At 36.1% G+C, this 18,197-nt stretch overlaps 1 protein-coding gene across 3 annotated transcripts; it reads right to left on the bottom strand.

Annotated features, from left to right (window-relative positions):
- Positions 1-1,971: 1,971 nt before the first annotated feature.
- On the bottom strand, positions 1,972-14,695 carry LOC135588149 (pathogenesis-related homeodomain protein-like). Of its 3 annotated transcripts, XM_065080141.1 has the most exons (12): positions 14,358-14,695; positions 13,073-13,610; positions 12,153-12,318; positions 11,917-12,034; positions 10,282-10,394; positions 9,802-10,188; positions 7,429-7,641; positions 6,111-6,200; positions 4,826-4,876; positions 2,878-2,927; positions 2,646-2,735; positions 2,408-2,548 (listed from the first exon to the last, which is right to left on the bottom strand). In XM_065080141.1, exons 2-11 carry the CDS (start codon positions 13,564-13,566, stop codon positions 2,687-2,689), a joined length of 1,731 nt encoding a protein of 576 aa, XP_064936213.1. In that variant the 5' UTR covers positions 13,567-13,610; positions 14,358-14,695; the 3' UTR covers positions 2,408-2,548; positions 2,646-2,686. The 3 variants fall into 3 exon arrangements, with proteins under 3 accessions (XP_064936211.1, XP_064936212.1, XP_064936213.1); XM_065080139.1 differs by lacking the exon at positions 2,878-2,927 and having other exon boundaries at positions 1,972-2,548; XM_065080140.1 differs by lacking the exon at positions 2,878-2,927 and having other exon boundaries at positions 1,972-2,548; positions 13,073-13,626; positions 14,358-14,620.
- Between the last annotated feature and the right edge of the window lie 3,502 nt (positions 14,696-18,197).

The following is an 18,197-nucleotide window of genomic DNA, read 5'->3' as shown; positions in this document are numbered from 1 at the left end:
ATTTAACCTTAATTCTCCTTATATTACTACATAAATAAAAATAATAATTTTATTATTTTTTAAATTATTAATTTTATATAAATTTTTTTTTCGGACGGATTTTCTCTTCTTCTTCATTCACTCGTCGCACCTACTTGTCATCGTATCTGCTCATCTGTCGCACCTACTTCTTTGTCGCTTATCTATCACACCCGTTCACCCACCACTCGCCCATCGCACCTATCGCTCATCACTCGTAGCTCGTCTGTCACACTTAACTATCACTCAGTGTGTCACACATGCTCACTTAGAAATATAGTCCTCCACAGGTAGAAAGGTTTTGCATGAAGGTTTAGACATCATGCATGGTGTGTAATATTTAAACGAGTGTTCGATCATTGAGTTCACATTAAGCAAAAGAGTAGCTTCTTACAATCCAAAAAGCAATTCAGAGACAAAACCTGACTTGTTCAATACGCAGTTAAAGCTGAAAAGTGGATGATAGAATCATCTCAGAAGTGACATTGGCTACTTCTCTCGATTGGACTATGAAACGAATCTACTGTCAAGCAAACGGAGATCATCACCTTTTTTTTTTTTTTTTTTTCCGACGATTGTAGACAAACAATAGCAAAATGTTTAATTCTAAAGCATCACAATATTTACAGATTTCAATAAAATGTAATAGTACGTGTGGATAGAGATGCAGTACCTAATAGGGCAAGATCTATTAGGGTTAACTGAGGGCTTCTATAAATAGAAAATGACTAAATACTAGGATTTTTTTATTGATACCTCTTATTCTCCTTTCTAATTCTCCTTTTCAGATAACAGACATTGAGAAACATCATCACAGCTTTACTATATGGATCATCACTAGAGAAGATGATGCTTGATCTCCTTCATCCTTTCCAACAGATCTATAGGGATTCAGAGATATATGGTCTCCCTAAGTAAAACACAATTATCTTTCTGATATGCAGTTTTTTATTTTACAAGTTTTACGTACCAATCTTCCGCATGACGATAAAAACATATTAAGAAATTTGAAACTTTTACTTTTTGTTTTCATCCGCTCTTATATTTCCTAGTATATACATTTGTCATAAGAATATTACCATCAACAGTATTATTGGGGAAAGGGTATGTAATGCATTCTTCTTCTTTTATGAGCTGCATCAAGTGCACGTTTAACCATTTTTTCACTAAAAAAATATTACATATATTTCTTTCAAGAGAATCGATTACAAACTTTGCCCTCGAAATCTTAGTGCACAAAAGTATCAGGGTTATTAATCATCCTCTTATTTTTAATTCTACCAATTAGTATGTTTATTAGGTATTATGAATTTACTGTGGTTAATTTGTACTAAATATTTAAATTAGTAATTTAGACCTATTATTAGTTATTTCATCGGGTTTGTTCATATCAAAGATCTAATATTGGATATGATAAGAAACTCGGATAAGATCAACCAACCACAAAGAAAAGAGAGAGAGAGAGAGAGAGAGAGAATACACTTATTGAAGAGGGCATGCAGTGGCTGCAAGAGATCAGTAGCCTGAGAACTTACTAAGGGGGGCACAAATTTGGTTTCTTCCACTGCCACAGACATTCTTACTGAGAACATCATATTTCTATTCCCAGCATTATGTCACAATAGGTGTATGCCTCTTGTCCAACTTTGCATCAGGTTTTGGGTGAGACCAAACATCAAGTTTGTCCAAGCCTGATCAAAGTTGGCTCACTTAGACTTGGGTGGATTTGCTTTCAGGTTGCTGCTGAATTGAACAAAGTACAATTCAGTAACATTAACAGAGCCACAAATTAGCAGGTATCATAAATCAGTCAATTCAATAATATTTGATATCAATTACACTTGCTGCTGATGATCTTATCACACCCCATATACCTATGCAACATCAGTCAAACGAATGAGAAGGACCGGACCAGTTTGCCAAGCACAAAGGAGAACAGAATGCAAAGAGATGTGGTCGAAAAACAAAGGGTTGTCAGCATTTAGCAGAGCAAAATTGCAAACAATCCAGTCCAACATTTTCCTTCTTGTTAGTTTTCTTTGTTGCTTGCAGTGACATCACAGTTTGAAGAAAGAATATTAGTCCCTAACTGCTCTCATTTCGCTGAAGTTTCAGATTTTGTATTTCTCATGACTTGCGTCTTCCCCACATCAGGTGTAGCTCATGTGGTGCAACGATCTCGAGGATTATGGGAAGCTGGATCCTTCTAAATTCGTATAAAGGGAAAGAAAATACAGCAGTCATGATCGTGTCATGCCTTCTCCTTGACCTCAGCAACGGGAACATAGATCACAGTCTCTTCTCTTACACAGGTTTTGGTGGTCAGTTTGTCTTCATCCATGCATGACAGCAATGTCTTCTTCAAACTTTGAAGTTTATCCTCCAGTCTACAGAGCCTCTCAACCTCAGTTAAGTAGAGCTGCTCACTGTCAGTCTTCTCATCCAACTGGCAACCTGTTCCTCCCTTGTTGAATGTTCTCTCAAGAACTAACCTCCTTCGACCACTCACTTGTCTGAATGATTTGCCCACCTAGTATAGAGGATGATGCAAATGGATAAGCTAAGCTAAGACTTAAATAATAGCAAAAATGAATTTATTTGTGTTCATAAAGACAATTGTGCCTTACCCGACAACCCGGTGGGCCTAAATCCTCAGACAAGCTTTCGTTCATGGAAATAGATGTATCCTGGTTCTTAACAGCATTTGTTGTCTCATTCTGCAGCACAACCAGAGATCAATTTAATTAATCACATTAGCGTCAATCTTTTCATTTTATACTTGAAAAAGAGCCATATATGGTATTCGATCAAACTCTAACGAGTGGGAAACCACCTTAGATCATTCATCTAATGAAATACCTGGATCTTGTCAAAGGAGTGTTCATTAGCCATTCTTCTCTGCAGATTTCCTGATATTATCATCATTGATTGTGGATACTTCTTTCAGATGATCTTTCTAAAATTTTTAGGCACATGAATAAAGGATGACAAGTGTAATAGGTAAGAACTGTAAATTGACGTAACTTCACTTCATATGAGCTTCCAGCTCTTCAGTGACTAATTTTTAATTCTCTAGGAAAATTACTTGATTGATGACATATGGTAGTTATACCTAGAAAATTGGACCATGAGATGCAATTCATGAAGAAATGTAAGTTTCCACTATCTGTTGTCTGTGGTTTAGCAAGCTGCTACTGATAAGAACTTTGAAGGACACTGCCAGGTGGGATTGGACAAAACACAGTTTGTTACCACAGTAGACATCCAGACTGCTACATGATTCCTACAGCAGCAGATGCCACCGCATGGGCACCATGCACTCCAACACACACTCAGGACTGTCATAAAGAATATAAGCGGCCCAAATAACATGTGGACATTGCCCTTTGGCAATAATATATTAGCAGATTACAAGCTATCTGACATTTGCTATCACAGTCATTTATTGTTTTGACAGCCAAACATAATTTTGGCTATGAAATTGCCAAGGACAAAAGATTTGACCATCAAGTATTATTTTAACTCATTTTTAGATCAGCTTTTCACCTGCTAAACTGGATATGCTGTCTCAAATATCTTCTAAATAGGTTGTATCAATTAAAATAGCCACATGAATTGGAAGTTTTCAAGAAAAAAGATGACTATCAGCAAGCACTCCATTTGAAAGATCGGGCTCAATCTTTTCTTAGATGGTTTTCCAACTCAAAGTGGAGCCTTAATATTGTGCTTTGAAAATTTTCGACAAAGCTCGTTTTACTTGTTTGTGTTTCCAATATAAAAATATTCCCCAGGACTGGGAGATATGCAAATCAACTGCTGATCATAAACCTCAGAGAAGCAAAGACAGCATTTAAATTTTAATAATTCTACATCAGCCTGACTTTCCAAGAAGGTCATGTTGCATATAGAACAGAAAGGACAAATTCCATTATAATGCATGGATTCATTAAGAGATATATCTTTTTCTCGGCTTCTTTTTCCCTTCACATCTGTTTTTTCTTACTCCATAAAGCACAAGGTATCAGATATGAAAATTCAAAGATCTCACTGAATAAATTTTTCCCACAAGGTAAAACAAGTTATTACACCAATGATCTAGTCTGAAAACATGGAACATGAGCGAACATCTTTATTTTATTTTCTAAATATACATGAAAAAAAAATCCTATATATTAGGGCCAAGTTTTAGAAATTGAAAAGAATTTTGGTTGAAAGGAGAAAGTAAAGAATCTTTGTGCTAAAAAAGTAGTGGATATTTTATTCAGATACCAAAAACATGTTAATTCAATTTTTTCTACTTAGCTTAGTCGCAGAAATTTTATCCTACTAAGCTTAGTCACAGAAATCTATTTTTTCTACTAAGGTTTGCATTTAGGGGTTGAATTCAGTTTCCGCCAAGCAAATGAAAAGTTGCACAGTGTTGCCTTGCTGCCAAAGAAGGGATATAAAGAAGCACGTCAAGGAAAAATAACTCTGTACAGTATTAAATAATCAACAGCTAAACCCCATTTCAAGTGAAATCAAGCTATCCATGGGAACATTCGGAAATAACAGTTATTTTGTCATGCTAAACAAAGTTCAATGTCTTAGGAAAATAATTCCTGTAATAGGCATGCCTTCCAATCATTTCTATAGAACAATTCATCAAAAACATGCAGCAGCAAAATCTTAAGCTAAATAACATCTTAAGAACAATAGATCTATACAAATGAAAAAAGTAAGAATATGATGGCCTTTCCTGTTGAACTTTGATCATGTGCATGATATTCATATAAAGAGAAAAAGTAAAAAAGATAGCAAAGTTGACCTTTCTCATCCTAAGAGCAGCATATCTTGCATTCTTAAACCACTTGCTGACCTGCAAATAACAATTAAAAAGTTTGATTTGTCTGGCCAAAATTTAAACTTCAAAAGACAATATTTCATGCAAGCATATGCAGTATCTAATCGGTTTAGCAAAAGGCCACTGTCAAAAGACTGGAGAAAGGTTACTATGAAGGCAACAACTAAATACTTTAAAATGAGGATAAACACAATGGTATCGCAAGCACCACCCAATTTATTTTCTTTTTCTTTTCTTTATTTCCTTATTTTGGAGATCAATACAGCTAATTGAGAGTATAAATTAAGCCTAATGAAACTCAAATGAAGCACTTGGACAGCAAATTAACTCTAATGCAGACCCTCACTTGTCCTGCCAATCAATGGGAAAAAGTTTATGTAATGCACTTGCAGAGGATCTGCCAAGAATCAATTGCCTCTCTTCTCTTAGTCTTATTTCTTCTCAATTTCTTAACTAACTCAAACTTTTTTCATAGACACATGTTAGATCAGTCGGTGGTAGCCTTTGTACTAGCAAGTTCCACACAAGTGACGGGGCAGCTTCATCTTGTAGGAGCAATTTGATAAGAAACATCAACGGCACGATGTGGTAACTGCCAGCAAATATATTTGTTGATAAAACCTGAGCATGCTGATTTGTGATTTTTCAGACAATACAAGTGCTATAGCTCAAAAATAGAGCTTGAGGACAAACATAAATCTCCTATATCCATACTGTTCTGCCAGGTAAAATTAGAGTACCACCTTCATTTTCTTATTTCCACTTTAATACGTTAGTGCCTACTTATATTTTGTAACAACGTTTCATTTAATTTATGTCAAACTCAAGAAAAAAAATAGAGCAACAAAAGAAGTTATTGATTAGATTAAATTTTTAAAGCTTCCACTACAATCACAATTGAATAATGATAATGATTAATAGCAATAGTATATAGATTACCAGGAACTAGGTTTCAAGGCTCTACTGCATTATTGATTTGCTCAGGCATGTGGAGTTTCACTGTTGCCATTTAGGTGCATTTGCTTGTTTCGCTCAAGCTTATTTGCATTTGCATTCCATTTCTCAGAGTTAGTCCATACATGTTTAGAAAAAGCTCAGAACATGAAACAAGAGAAAGAGAAAATGAATAGTGACCAATATGACTGATCTCACACCATACTTTACACAATACCAAGTATATCGCAAAACAACATGTAAGTTTTTTATTCAATTAGAAGGTTGATCAGATATAAAGTATGCAATACCATACCTTCTCAGATGAAATGCCCAATTGTTTAGACAGGTTCTCTTTGGCAGATCTTGAAGGAAGTTCATTTTCAGCAAAAGCAAGGCGAAGTTTCTGTTGTATTGCATAGAAAAAGGTTAGATAATGAAACAAATGAAGTTTACTCCACGATCAATCCTAGTAGGTAGCTGAGCTGACAAGAAACCAAAGTACATAACTAAAGTCAACAACATTGCTCTATTTCTTAATATCTCTTCATGAATTTAGTAACTCATGTATAGACATAAGTTATCATCTCTTTGCCATTCTTCCTTTCTTTTGAAACGGCAATCCTTCTTTGATCGCTCTTAACAGAATGGTAGAACAAATTATTCTAAAGCTGCTAATTTGAAACCATGGCTCCAAGCTAATCTGAGCCAAGTAATCAAAACTGGCATTAAACTATTTGAAGTTTTGAACTAGTGGCGAGATTATAACTAATGATTTTTGGTCGCCCACATATTAGCTTCTATACTTGACATTTTGAAAAAACATTTTGTGCTACATGAAATTTGAGTAGGCATGCAGCAGTGCAACATAAACATGCTGGTTAACCAAAAAGGGATAGAAAAAGGGGGAAGGGTCATAGATTGGCATCTTTTGTGGTGGCACTCCTATGTGTTGCATCTGCTACAGGTTTAGGGCTTAAAACACGGACTAAAATTGAATTTAAATAGGTAATTAAACATATTCATTATTCTTTTTTTCCCAACAAACTAGGTTCAACTCAGTTTCATCAAGCACCACGAAAAATAAAAATCAGTATCGAGGGATTAATAGATCCTATAGGATACCCATATGTTTCACAGAGTATTCAAATCCCAAAAGGTTTTCCTATAGCAGGTGGAAACTCTCAAATGGCATACCAATACAAAAATCTGATCTTTTATCATTTTTTTAATTTCCAATAATTTACATTCAAACAATATTAGAAGAGAAGTATGATACTATTTTTGAACAATTATTCATCTAGTACTTATCCCAGCATTCATCCCCCAGCTGAATTAAACATTTGGATATGCTCTCATTTGGATTCTGGTCCCCAGATTCAAGCAACACTAATATTGATATTTGGCCATCTTTTCTTCAGTGTAGCATCCAGAATTGCAATAAAAAGATAAACCCGGTCAGTATCACCTCAATAGTGCAAATCTAATTACCAACTTCTAATCTAGGAATTCTCTTATCCATATTCAACTCCCTCATAGTTCACCCAATGTCTTAAAGTAGAATAAAGAAACTGAAAAGCAAAGAAATAAAAGACCTAATCAAAGTGCTTCCACAAGAGTGCAAGTCTGATTACCTCAACTGCATCAGGAGGTATTCTGAAGAGCTGTTTCTTATCACATGATATTTTCTCTGTCAGTGCAAGATTTGAAGAACCATCCTCATTCACAGGGTTAGCCATGCAAGTGCCAGTGGTTTCTTCCATCTTTCTCCTCTTTCTCCTATTAGGACCCCAGTCTTCATCTTCACTTTGTGCCACGTTTTCGGGTGGTTCCTTCCCAAACATTTCCTATAAAGAATAAACAATAATAAGTGTGAAGGCAAACAACCAGCAAATGATAAACAAGATACTTGTATCCAGTGATTTAAAAAGTGCTAAGCGCTAAGGTCCAAAAACGCCCGAGGCACTAAGCGCTCACCCGAACGAAACGAGATGCTAAAATATAAAAATATATAATATAATTAATAAATATAATTATTTAAATAAAAAATATGATATTAAATTAAGAAAATCTTGTAAAATCATAATATCACATTAACAAAAAGTCTCAAAATTCAAAACAATGACAATAATTTAAAATAAATAAAAATTAATAGTATTAAAATCAAAATAATATATTATTAATCTAATAAATAAAAATACTGTTACTAGTATACTATTAGTAGTATACTGTTAATATACTGTTAACAGTATACTATCGAAGTGAGAAGAGTTTGAGTAAGAGGAAGATCGAGGCTGCTAACTGAGAGCAATGGCAACGGGAGCAGGAGCGGCGAGCGACGATAGTGTCAGTGGCAACGGTAGCAGCGAGCAGTGGGAGCGACGAGCGACGACAATGGCAATGGTAGCGGTAGCAGCGAGCAACGGCAACGGCAATGGGAGTGTGAGCGGCGAGCAACGATAGTGACAACGGCAGCGGTAGAAGCGAGCAGCGACACCGGCGAGCGACGATAGTGGCAGCGACAGCGGTGGTAGCGGCAGTAGCGAGTACCAGTAGCAATAGCAGCGATCAGCAGGAGCGGGAGCGGCGAGCGACGACAGTGGTAGCAGCGAGTAGCAGCAGCGGGAGCGGGAGCGGCGAGCAGGGTTAGGGTTGGGAAGTCACGAGAGGAAGGCTAATATCTGTGCTTTAGTTGGTTCGATTGAACCAACTAAAGCACTAGAGACCAAACCAGACCTAAATGCTAGTTCAGTCGCCTGGTTTAACCCGGGCGCTCGCTCGAAGCGCCCGATGCTTAGGCTCGGGCGAGCACTCAAGCAACGCCTCTTTGAAGTGTGCCGCCTGGAAATAAAGCGAGACGCTCGAGCCTCGCTTCGCCTCGCCCGAGCGCCTAAGCGCCTATTGAAATCACTGCTTGTATCTAATTGTTATCAAATAAATATTCTCAAAATAACTTTTTTGCTAAACTATCAATATAGGAATGAATAACTGAGACAAAAAAAGCAAAAAATTGAAATTTTGTTTAGAACTGTAACTTAATGTTCTTCAGAAGTTCAACACAAAATCTTATAAACTTTCATGGTACTTTACATGAAAAAGTACTTTTTAAACTTATGAAGCTCAAAACTAGAAATATCAAGGGATCCTTCACAAGATTGATCGTCATTATCTGACAAACTAATCATTTTAATGTTTAAATGAAAATGATGAAATCATCAGTTATTACTTGTGTTAGGTTTTTGGATATGACATCATCTCAAAAGCTGGAGAACCTTATAAATTCCATCAAATTGTGACCTAGTAAGGAATAAGGGATCCCTAAATTCCACAAGGTAATCTAAATATAGGTGTATACTTTCCTGTGTACTACTGATTCATCATGAAGATGCAGGACCCCATTTATGAACTTTTCTTAATTATAAGTTGGGGCTCCTCCAGTAACTGTCTACATCTTGCTATACTAACTAAAACATGCAATTCAGCCAAAATAATTTCCCCTTACGTGAATGGCATTCAGATCATCAGTTTTAATTTTGAGTGCATGATCATGTGACAAAAACTAGATTCCGCAAAAGTTAGTTACATTTTATGAAAGGCAATGTTCCTGAAAGTTCTTATGACTAATTAAGAGGAAAGATAGATAAATAAAGGTTAAGAAAATTCCCAATTTTTTTTCTTATTAGAGAGAATCACAAAAGATGCATCTGGCTACATGCTCACATTCGTTAGATGTAAACTGTCCAGTAGTTACATCTTGTAGCTTGCATGAGCTGGAAGCCTGGAAATATAGTTTTTATCTTTACCAGGCATCTTCCATGACATTAAGTGCCTCTGTTAGAAGGTTCACTAGTTCCCATAAATATTGTATCTTCTGAATTCTTTCTACCTTATTGAATAAAGAATTATTCTAAGTTGCTCTAGAAAAAGTCCATATTAACCACATCACAAGCTGCATAGAGTTTTCCTAGTTGATTCTCACAATTGAAACTGAAATTCATGGTACTTACATCATGAAGTTTTTTGTAGTCAACATCTCTCCGCTGCCTACGGTAGCTGGTAATCGCACATTCATTACTTGGACCAGAATCATAGTTGCCTACTGAATCAAATAGGTCAACCCTGTTCTTGCTTCTACTTATGATATTAAATGGTTTTTCAAGATAACTGTAATGTTCTGAATCAGAATAAGATATAGTTCCATCGGATGAAGAAAACAGGCTGCTCGAACTAGAGTCATTAGACATGTTTTCCTCGATTCCTGATCTGCTGTTGCTATTTTCATTTGTTTCTGGATTGTAATCTTCATCTTCTGAATCCTCCGATGGCCACACTTCAGCATGATTGAGGCCTGTGTTTTCAACATCAGAACAAGCAGTTGCTTCCTTGAAAATGTCCTGTTACACAGAGAGATTTGTCAGCTCCTAGTTTCTTAATGTAGTTTCTGATGAAAAGGCAACTTGAATATATCATCACTGCTAGGTACCAACCTCCCAGTTACTGTTCACACTGAAGCAGGTGCCTAGGTGTGCATTAATGGCTTCTAGAATTTCAAATTTACAGGTACAAAATTTGCAAAGCCATGCTTGGTCTCCAGGAGGAACTGAAGTAATAGTACAGTTAGTTACACTAACAAAATCGCAACTAGAGTTGGAAGAATACTAAAATGATCATAGTAAGACCTGGACCTACATAGTAAAGGAAAAAAAAAAGTACAAAACAATTAAAGCATTTGTCTCCAGGTTTATCATTGTTGGGTGGTCTAGTCCCCATCAATCTTAGGAAGATGATGCCGAATCAGATGGGATGAAAGAAATCAATGATGGTCACTCTATCAATATCTGGCACCATACATTCAACAAAAGCCACAAAGGAAAATCGCGAGTTCGACATCAACAATTACAAAACAAACAAATTCCTTCAGTTAAATAAATGATTTTCACCACAAATAATCCAATATAACTTAATCATGTTCTATATGTGATTTAACCATAAACCAGACTAAAATGTGTGGACAACACATCAAAATTTTCCATCTAATCTAATTCAGCATCAAGGACTTCAAATACTATCAACTATATTTGTAGCTTTCCACCAATCAAAACCTTTATAGATCAAATTTCTTCATTCCCATGATAGTGGTAGCCATTCGTTAATTATGAAATACAACAGACCACTATCCTAATTATTCCGGCATCATTATCATCACCTCGATCTGTTATGTCAAAGTGGGTAACCAAATCTTGCTATCACTTTACTTACCATCAATGCTTATCAGTCCATGCCACGAAACAGCCACCATGTGTCTGACGTCTCTACCATCATCATTAAGCCATGTCAATGGGACAAGCTATCATATATCATTCCCACCATCACCTTAACCATTACATCTTTAAAACCACAATGTAATGGATTGAGTGTTCCTGTTCTGAATCATCCAACGTGAATGGAATCAGCTCCAACTACTTCTAAGACAACTGAGAAATCAACAATATGTTGATTTCAGCCAACTACTGCTTCCACCTAACCTGATACAATTATAGTCAAGATACTGGAGCCAGTCTATCGAAATTTTGATTTCAAACTATATTGCCAATTTTAGTTCCACATTCACGAACATTCATTCTTACTATCTTCACTAGTAGAATATTCATCTATGCATATCTATAAAGCTGAGCCATACAAATAAGATATCCCGTAAGGGGGAGGCCAAGGCAAAAAGAACTAGGAGAGGAGAAGTTTGGAGGACATGCTAGCCTCTGGACGAAATTGGGCTTGATCTAAAGCTAGAAAACAAGCCATGATTCTGATTTTGCCTTGGATATGCATGACATACATGCATTCATATATATTACTCTCAATGCACAGTGCATAATTTAGAGTGCTCATTTCCAAATGTATCTTTGATGCTACAAACTCATATTCTATAGATACAACTTACAAGGACAGCACATCGGTATTTAGTATAAAATAGCTCACTAATCAAGCAAGAGAGCATAATCTGACATAGAAATGATATTTGGGAAATAAGAAGCAACAAACATAAAAGATAAATGTGAGTTATCTGAATGTGATACCGTTACATTGACAAGAACTATACAGATATATAAAAGATAATGACACACTTTTTTCTAATGGAGGGTCCAAACATTTTTGGTGAAAGCCACTGTTGCAAGTTCCATCACACAGAATAATGTCATTATCTGGAAAAGCTTCAGTTGATCTGCATTTTGCACAGAAGATCTAGTGGAAAATTATGAATCTGTTAGAAAGTATTTAAGAATCATAATCGATGCATGCAGTATATTCAATTTCCAGACAAATAAAATAATAGTGTTTACATGTATTACAGTATACATACATGTTCATGAAATACAGATCCATCTGGATGCATCAAAGAATCTGCAATGCTTCCTACACAACTAAGTGAATCCAGCTTGCGAATTGCATCACGGATCCCAATTTTACATTTCACTATCTGCTTCTGAGCTCTTAGCAACTCCTTTTCGGGTTTAATCTTTTCTCGGCTGCCAAATGGGACCATAGAACCAAGTAAGGGTTAAGCTACTATGATCTGCATTCTTACAGAAATCAGTTGCGTAAGCACTTGCATGGAACAGAATCCTAAAATTTACAATCTTATTGATCAAATTTGGGGAATTACAGTGGATGATTTTAAATGCTAGTCCAAGACTCCCAAGTAGTAGGACTCTCTACACCTTTAGGTCAAGTGAAAAGATAAATGCAGTAATTTGAATGAAGAGTGTTACCCACTTACCCTTTGTGAATATGAGACACAATCAAGACCAGCTCAAGAATCATATGGTCTAAGATAGGACTGAAACTAATTAGCATGCTGCTAAAGTACGAGAGATAAAAGGTGCTTAGATGCGTAACAGGAAGATAACTACATCTGTCATTTACTACATGCATTATAACTTCATCAATCAACTATTTGAAACTTTTCAAATAAGAAATTATTTTTTTATTAAATTGACATGCTTGAATCTTGGTTTATTTCGGATCAGGATCCGATTTTTTGTATTATAGAACCGGAAGAAGTAATTCATAGGTAGCACGAAGACATACCATCTACTATAGACATGAGAACCAGGGCTTAAAGAATAAACAAGTACCATCTTAGAAAAAGAAAGTGTCTACCATGGGGACAATAAAATATAACTTTTGCTCAAATCATGAGCTAAATTTTCAATCATAAGAATCAAGCATAAAACCTAATAAAAAGTTTACATAGTAGCCATCATTGGAAAGGCTACACACCTCTGGCCGTTCCAACCATCTCCAGAATATGCATCAATAAGATTCTGCTCCAGCTTTATTTTTATTAGCAGGTACCTTGTCCTTCTTTGCAGACAAGAGGCCTCATCACGTTCTACAGTTTTTTTCTTCCGTTTACGCCTTCTCCTTCTATGCAATTTAATTGTTCCATTGTCATCTGAAGTCCCTGGGTTCCCTTTACTGCACAAACAAGAAGATCCATTTGTCGATAATCGTGAGAGACATTGGCCATTAACTGAGGTATGGTGGGAGATTTTCTGCATAGTTTTGACAGGTTTCCCATTCAAAAAGTTCCTCCTCCTTATTCCCCTTTTCTTCATAAAAGTATTAGGCTTAAGTCTGCATCTCCTACTGTAGGAAACTTTGCGAAGATTCTTCTTTGCTGACTCAGAGTCTAATTTAGAATGGAGTTCCCTCCCAAGAAGAGAAGACTTTTTAGGTGTGTAGCAAATTAATTTCTTTCTAGAAGTCTTCATTTTTTACTTCTGCAGCCGCTTTCAGCAATACCAGATACCATATTCTGTCAATAAAATGATCTACAAGAAGTGTCAAAATCCAAATACAGGAATGAACAAACAACATAACCATAAATCTCAAGGTTACTGCTTAGATGGTAATTCTATTAAGAATTTATCCATTCCAATTTATCTTCCTAACGTCAGTAAGCTTGAACCTCATACAAAGTAGTCGCAATAGACTGAATAGAATGTTTACATGACATAGTAACAAAATGAAGCACTTTCAAGTATCGTGTATAGGTCCTGTAAACTATTACCGAGAAGAATGAGAACCAATTCAGCTTAGTATTATCCGATAGAAAACAAGACCCAGAGCTTGTCTTGAATCTTCTGTAGTTCTATAAGAAAATGTGAAAATCCATCTTCGAAATCAAAAGCTGGTGATTTGCTACCAGAAAAGGTGGAAACACTAGGACCTAGCAACTTCAGTGGTAATTGGCAACGTCTAGCTAAGGCATCTACGAACTACTTGGTTTAAGAACAAGGTTAATATGGCCTCAAAATAGGTTCTTTCTGCGTCACAAAACCTCACCTTTGGCGCACGGATCACCAGCCTCCAATAAACCAAACCAAGAAAAATTTCAAATTGACTCACTGTTCTCTGCATCAATAATATATCAACGGTAAACTCTATCGTCAACGGGACCAACATGACTCCACCATTACCCAATCGAATTAGGCCTAATCAAGAAGGGCGCGCATTGGTGCCTGTCATGAGTGTTTGGATCGCAATGGAGGAGGCTTCGTACCTCTAGCAAGAACCCATCAAGAAGTCCCGCCCCACCCCACGCCGCATCATCTCGCAAATCCCTTCTCTAGTCTTTCAAGAAAACCGCCATCTTGCCCAAAATTCTCGCCTGATGGAGTCAGGGCATGTCGGCACCGCCGCCAAGACGCGTTCTTTAGGAAATCTAAAGGCCTGCCGCGGGGGTTGAGGGATTTCGAGGAGGAGGAGGAGGAGGAGGAGGAGGCCGAAGAGGACGAACAGGGAAGTGGGAACGAGCAAATTAGTCCGACGGCCAACTATTATTTATGTAGCATAAAGAAGACAGAAAAAGAAATAGAAATAGAAATGCTTCGATGGGATAAAGATTTGACATCACAAATCAACTCAAATTAAAGGATAAATTATGTATATTAATAATTTTGTGATCTAATAAGAAGGACTCCTTATCCTCTCTTTTTTCTTTTCTTTATTGCTTTGGGAAATCTAAAATTAATCGGAGTGCCTCTATAAGCCATTAAAATGTTATCAAACCAACTAGTTAAATATTAATCATCAGAACTTAGACATTGAATGAAACTTTGTTGGCTCAACAAGGATAAAAGTATTTGGTACGATTGGCCTTTTATATATATTTATTTATATATATGGATACTTTTTTTAAAAATATTTTGATAAATTTTTAGTTAACATCTATTTTTGAAAAATTCCTATGACATCTTTTTTTAAAAAATGGATATTGCCTAGACTATCATCCTCGCCCCGTCATCCCTATTGTCTTTATCATCACATTGGCGAAAGGAGTTGTGAGCCCAGACACGTATAGATGGACCTTGCACCCTTCATTTGTTTGCCTCTGGGTATGTTTGCTTTCGCCTCCATTCGACTGCCTTCACACCTTGTCAACTATCAACTTCACATTATATTGACATCCTTCTCTTTATTTTTTTTTCTATCATCATTGTTATCCTCACCGTGTGCCCTCATCCGTAATCCCCTCCGTCACAATAGGGATAATTTAGATGGTGAGAAAATAACGGGGAGGACCCATGCACCCTTGGCCACAATCCCTATGCTAAAATGATGATGAAAATAATGAGAATAACAAGCAATATGGAGGAGAGTAATGAGACGGAATTAGAAGCAATAGGGTGGAGGCAAAAGAGACCATTGGCCAAGCTAAGGGGGCTAATTCATCTTTTAGGAAAAAGATTACACTCAATAGGAATTTTTGAAAAAAAGAGAGAATTTATCAAAATAAGAAATTTATTTCAAGAAATTACCCAATATATCCTACGATATTATGGTCAAAATCTTTATCATTGAAATTTATTGGATAAGTCTTCGAACCCTCCATTATTGATAGTTATATTATCAATTGGGTAAAAATCTTAGTATCAAACAACACCTAAAATCTAGTCTGCTAAGTAAGATTGGGTTAGTTTATAAGATTAAATTGATCAATTATTATTAATTTGGATTGAAGTCTTCCAAATCAGTGATAATTGGGCATCAAGCTAATATTATATCGTGATACATGATATCAAAGGAGGTCTAATACTGAATGTGGTGAAAGATTAGAGACAATTAGTTGGAGTTTATGTGGAGGAAAATTTAGTTGATTTATAAGGATAGAAAGCATGTCTAATAGTGCAAACATGCCATCACGGATGGTTGTTTGTGGTCTCCGTAGTAGTGGACACACCACTCGATGCAGATATGTGTTCTCCTATGAGGTGCTGCTTGTTGGGAAGTGCTCGAGTCTTCTCGCTGGAACATTAGAGCTTGATGATGAGGTTGTAATGCTGAACATACCGCAATTGCTAGCAAATAATTTCTGCACCCCCAGAACTATAGAGAGAGAGAGAGAGAGAGAGAGAGCTTGATGATGAGGTTGCTATGCTTAACATAGTGCAATCACTAGCAAATGCTATCTGCACTCCGAGGACTAGAGAGAGAGAGAGAAAGAGAGAGAGAGAGAGCTTGATGATGAGGTTGCTATGCTGAACAGACTCACTGCAATCATTAGAAAATGCTTTCTGTACTCTGAGAACGAGAGAGAGAGAGAGAAGGAGGCAGTGTTCTTTCTGCACTCTGAGAACTATAGAGAGAGAGTTGGAAAACTTGGTTTGGAGAAAAACTGTGAATGGACTTTTTTCAGTGCACATTCTATCTCCAATCCTATGGAATTTGGCATTTCATTTTGTAAAAGCAGATCAAGAAAATATGGCCCAATAAAGAAAATATGTATGTCTGAATGACATCTTAATCAGAAAAAATTAAAAAAAAATAAAAAAACTACAATCGATACATCACCACGTCAGTTAAATCCCAATGGAAAATATTTTTCATTACACGAAATATTTCTCCTAATCCCAAACGGCTACGAAAGATTATTTATAAAAGATAAAATTGAATGCAGTAATCGAAATATTCTGATTCTTCTCTTTTTCCACTACTTGAAACCATATTAGTGATACAAAGATGTTGATGATCATTGTTGTGATGCTAGAGTCATTGATTATATGTAAAATATAAAATTTATTATAGATGACTTAGCTTTAACAAGTCATCCCTATGTAACAAAGAAATTATTGTTTATATTCTCAATGATCTAGGAAATGAATATAAAACACTTATGGTAACAATTCGAGCTCGAGATTCACCTATGTCATTTGAAGAATCATATGAGCTAACTAATTATGAAACATAATAAAAAAAAAACGAAGAAGATGACAAGACCAACTATCACATCTCAATTTAATCAAAAATCTAAACCAAAAAAGCAATCAAAGCAATAAGAATTTGAGTAATTATAAATGGTGGGGGATCTAGTGTGACTGTCCTCAAGCACACTTAAAAACACTTGACACATGAACGTTGGAGACCTAGCAGGATTGTATTGAGGGCAACCAGCACGCATAACCGTTTGGGAAAAACGTACGTTAAGATGTAAGAAAAGGAGTTACTCAGATAAGTGGGTATCCGAGATTGACATTCAAATGAATGATCAATCCTTCGCATAATAAATATAACGAAGATAAGTGAGCTTGAAAGAATGCATAGCGCACAAAGGTTGTATGGTAAGTGTTTCTATGTGTACTTATCCCGCTTAATTTAAAAAAAAAAGATTTTCATTAATCAATCACTTAAATTATAATCAAATCAGTTATTCAAATACGAGATTGTCTCCCTCATATCTTCTATCGACCGGAGCTCACTCTCAATATCAAGTGTACCTCGGGACTATACCATCTCGAGAGATTAAGTGTGAATGAGATTTCTTAAAATCTTTAGCAGAATTAATCAAACTTCAAATCAACCACAGACATCCACCTCATCATGATCCTTTTCTACTGTTGGCTAGAAATCATAGCTAGTCTACGTATGGAATTGGGATTTTGGCATCTAACAGAAGGTAATGCCGTTGTTTGGGTTGACAACGCATGCGTACAGCGTTGACCGCCTGCCATCTTTGGTTCATTATAGTGTTTGAACTGATACTTGTTGCGTTGTGGAGGTTTGACTTCTACCTTGTTCGCTTTGTTTCATATATTGTATGAACCACTGCATAATGTCTCGAATTCATTTGACATATTCCTAAAATGTTCAAATTAGGTATATTAGACAAGAGGTTGATCATCAATCCAAATTATGATAGCACGATCGAGGAGCTCCGAACTTGAACCTCGCAGGAAAGACCAATCGTTAGAAATTTTTCGATAGGACTTCTCCGATGGTCGAGTCAATCGATATGGATAGAAATCGTAAGATGAGATAAAAAAATAATAATAATAAAATAATAATAATAATAATAAGAAAAAAAAACATGCATCATGATAAAGGGTTTCTATTAATAGCCTAA

The sequence above is a fragment of the Musa acuminata genome, chromosome BXJ1-8 (genome assembly GCF_036884655.1).
Source record: "Musa acuminata AAA Group cultivar baxijiao chromosome BXJ1-8, Cavendish_Baxijiao_AAA, whole genome shotgun sequence".
NCBI lineage: Eukaryota > Viridiplantae > Streptophyta > Magnoliopsida > Zingiberales > Musaceae > Musa > Musa acuminata.
The sequence above is the reverse complement of the archived record's forward strand: the minus strand, read 5'-3'. Positions and strand labels throughout refer to the sequence as shown.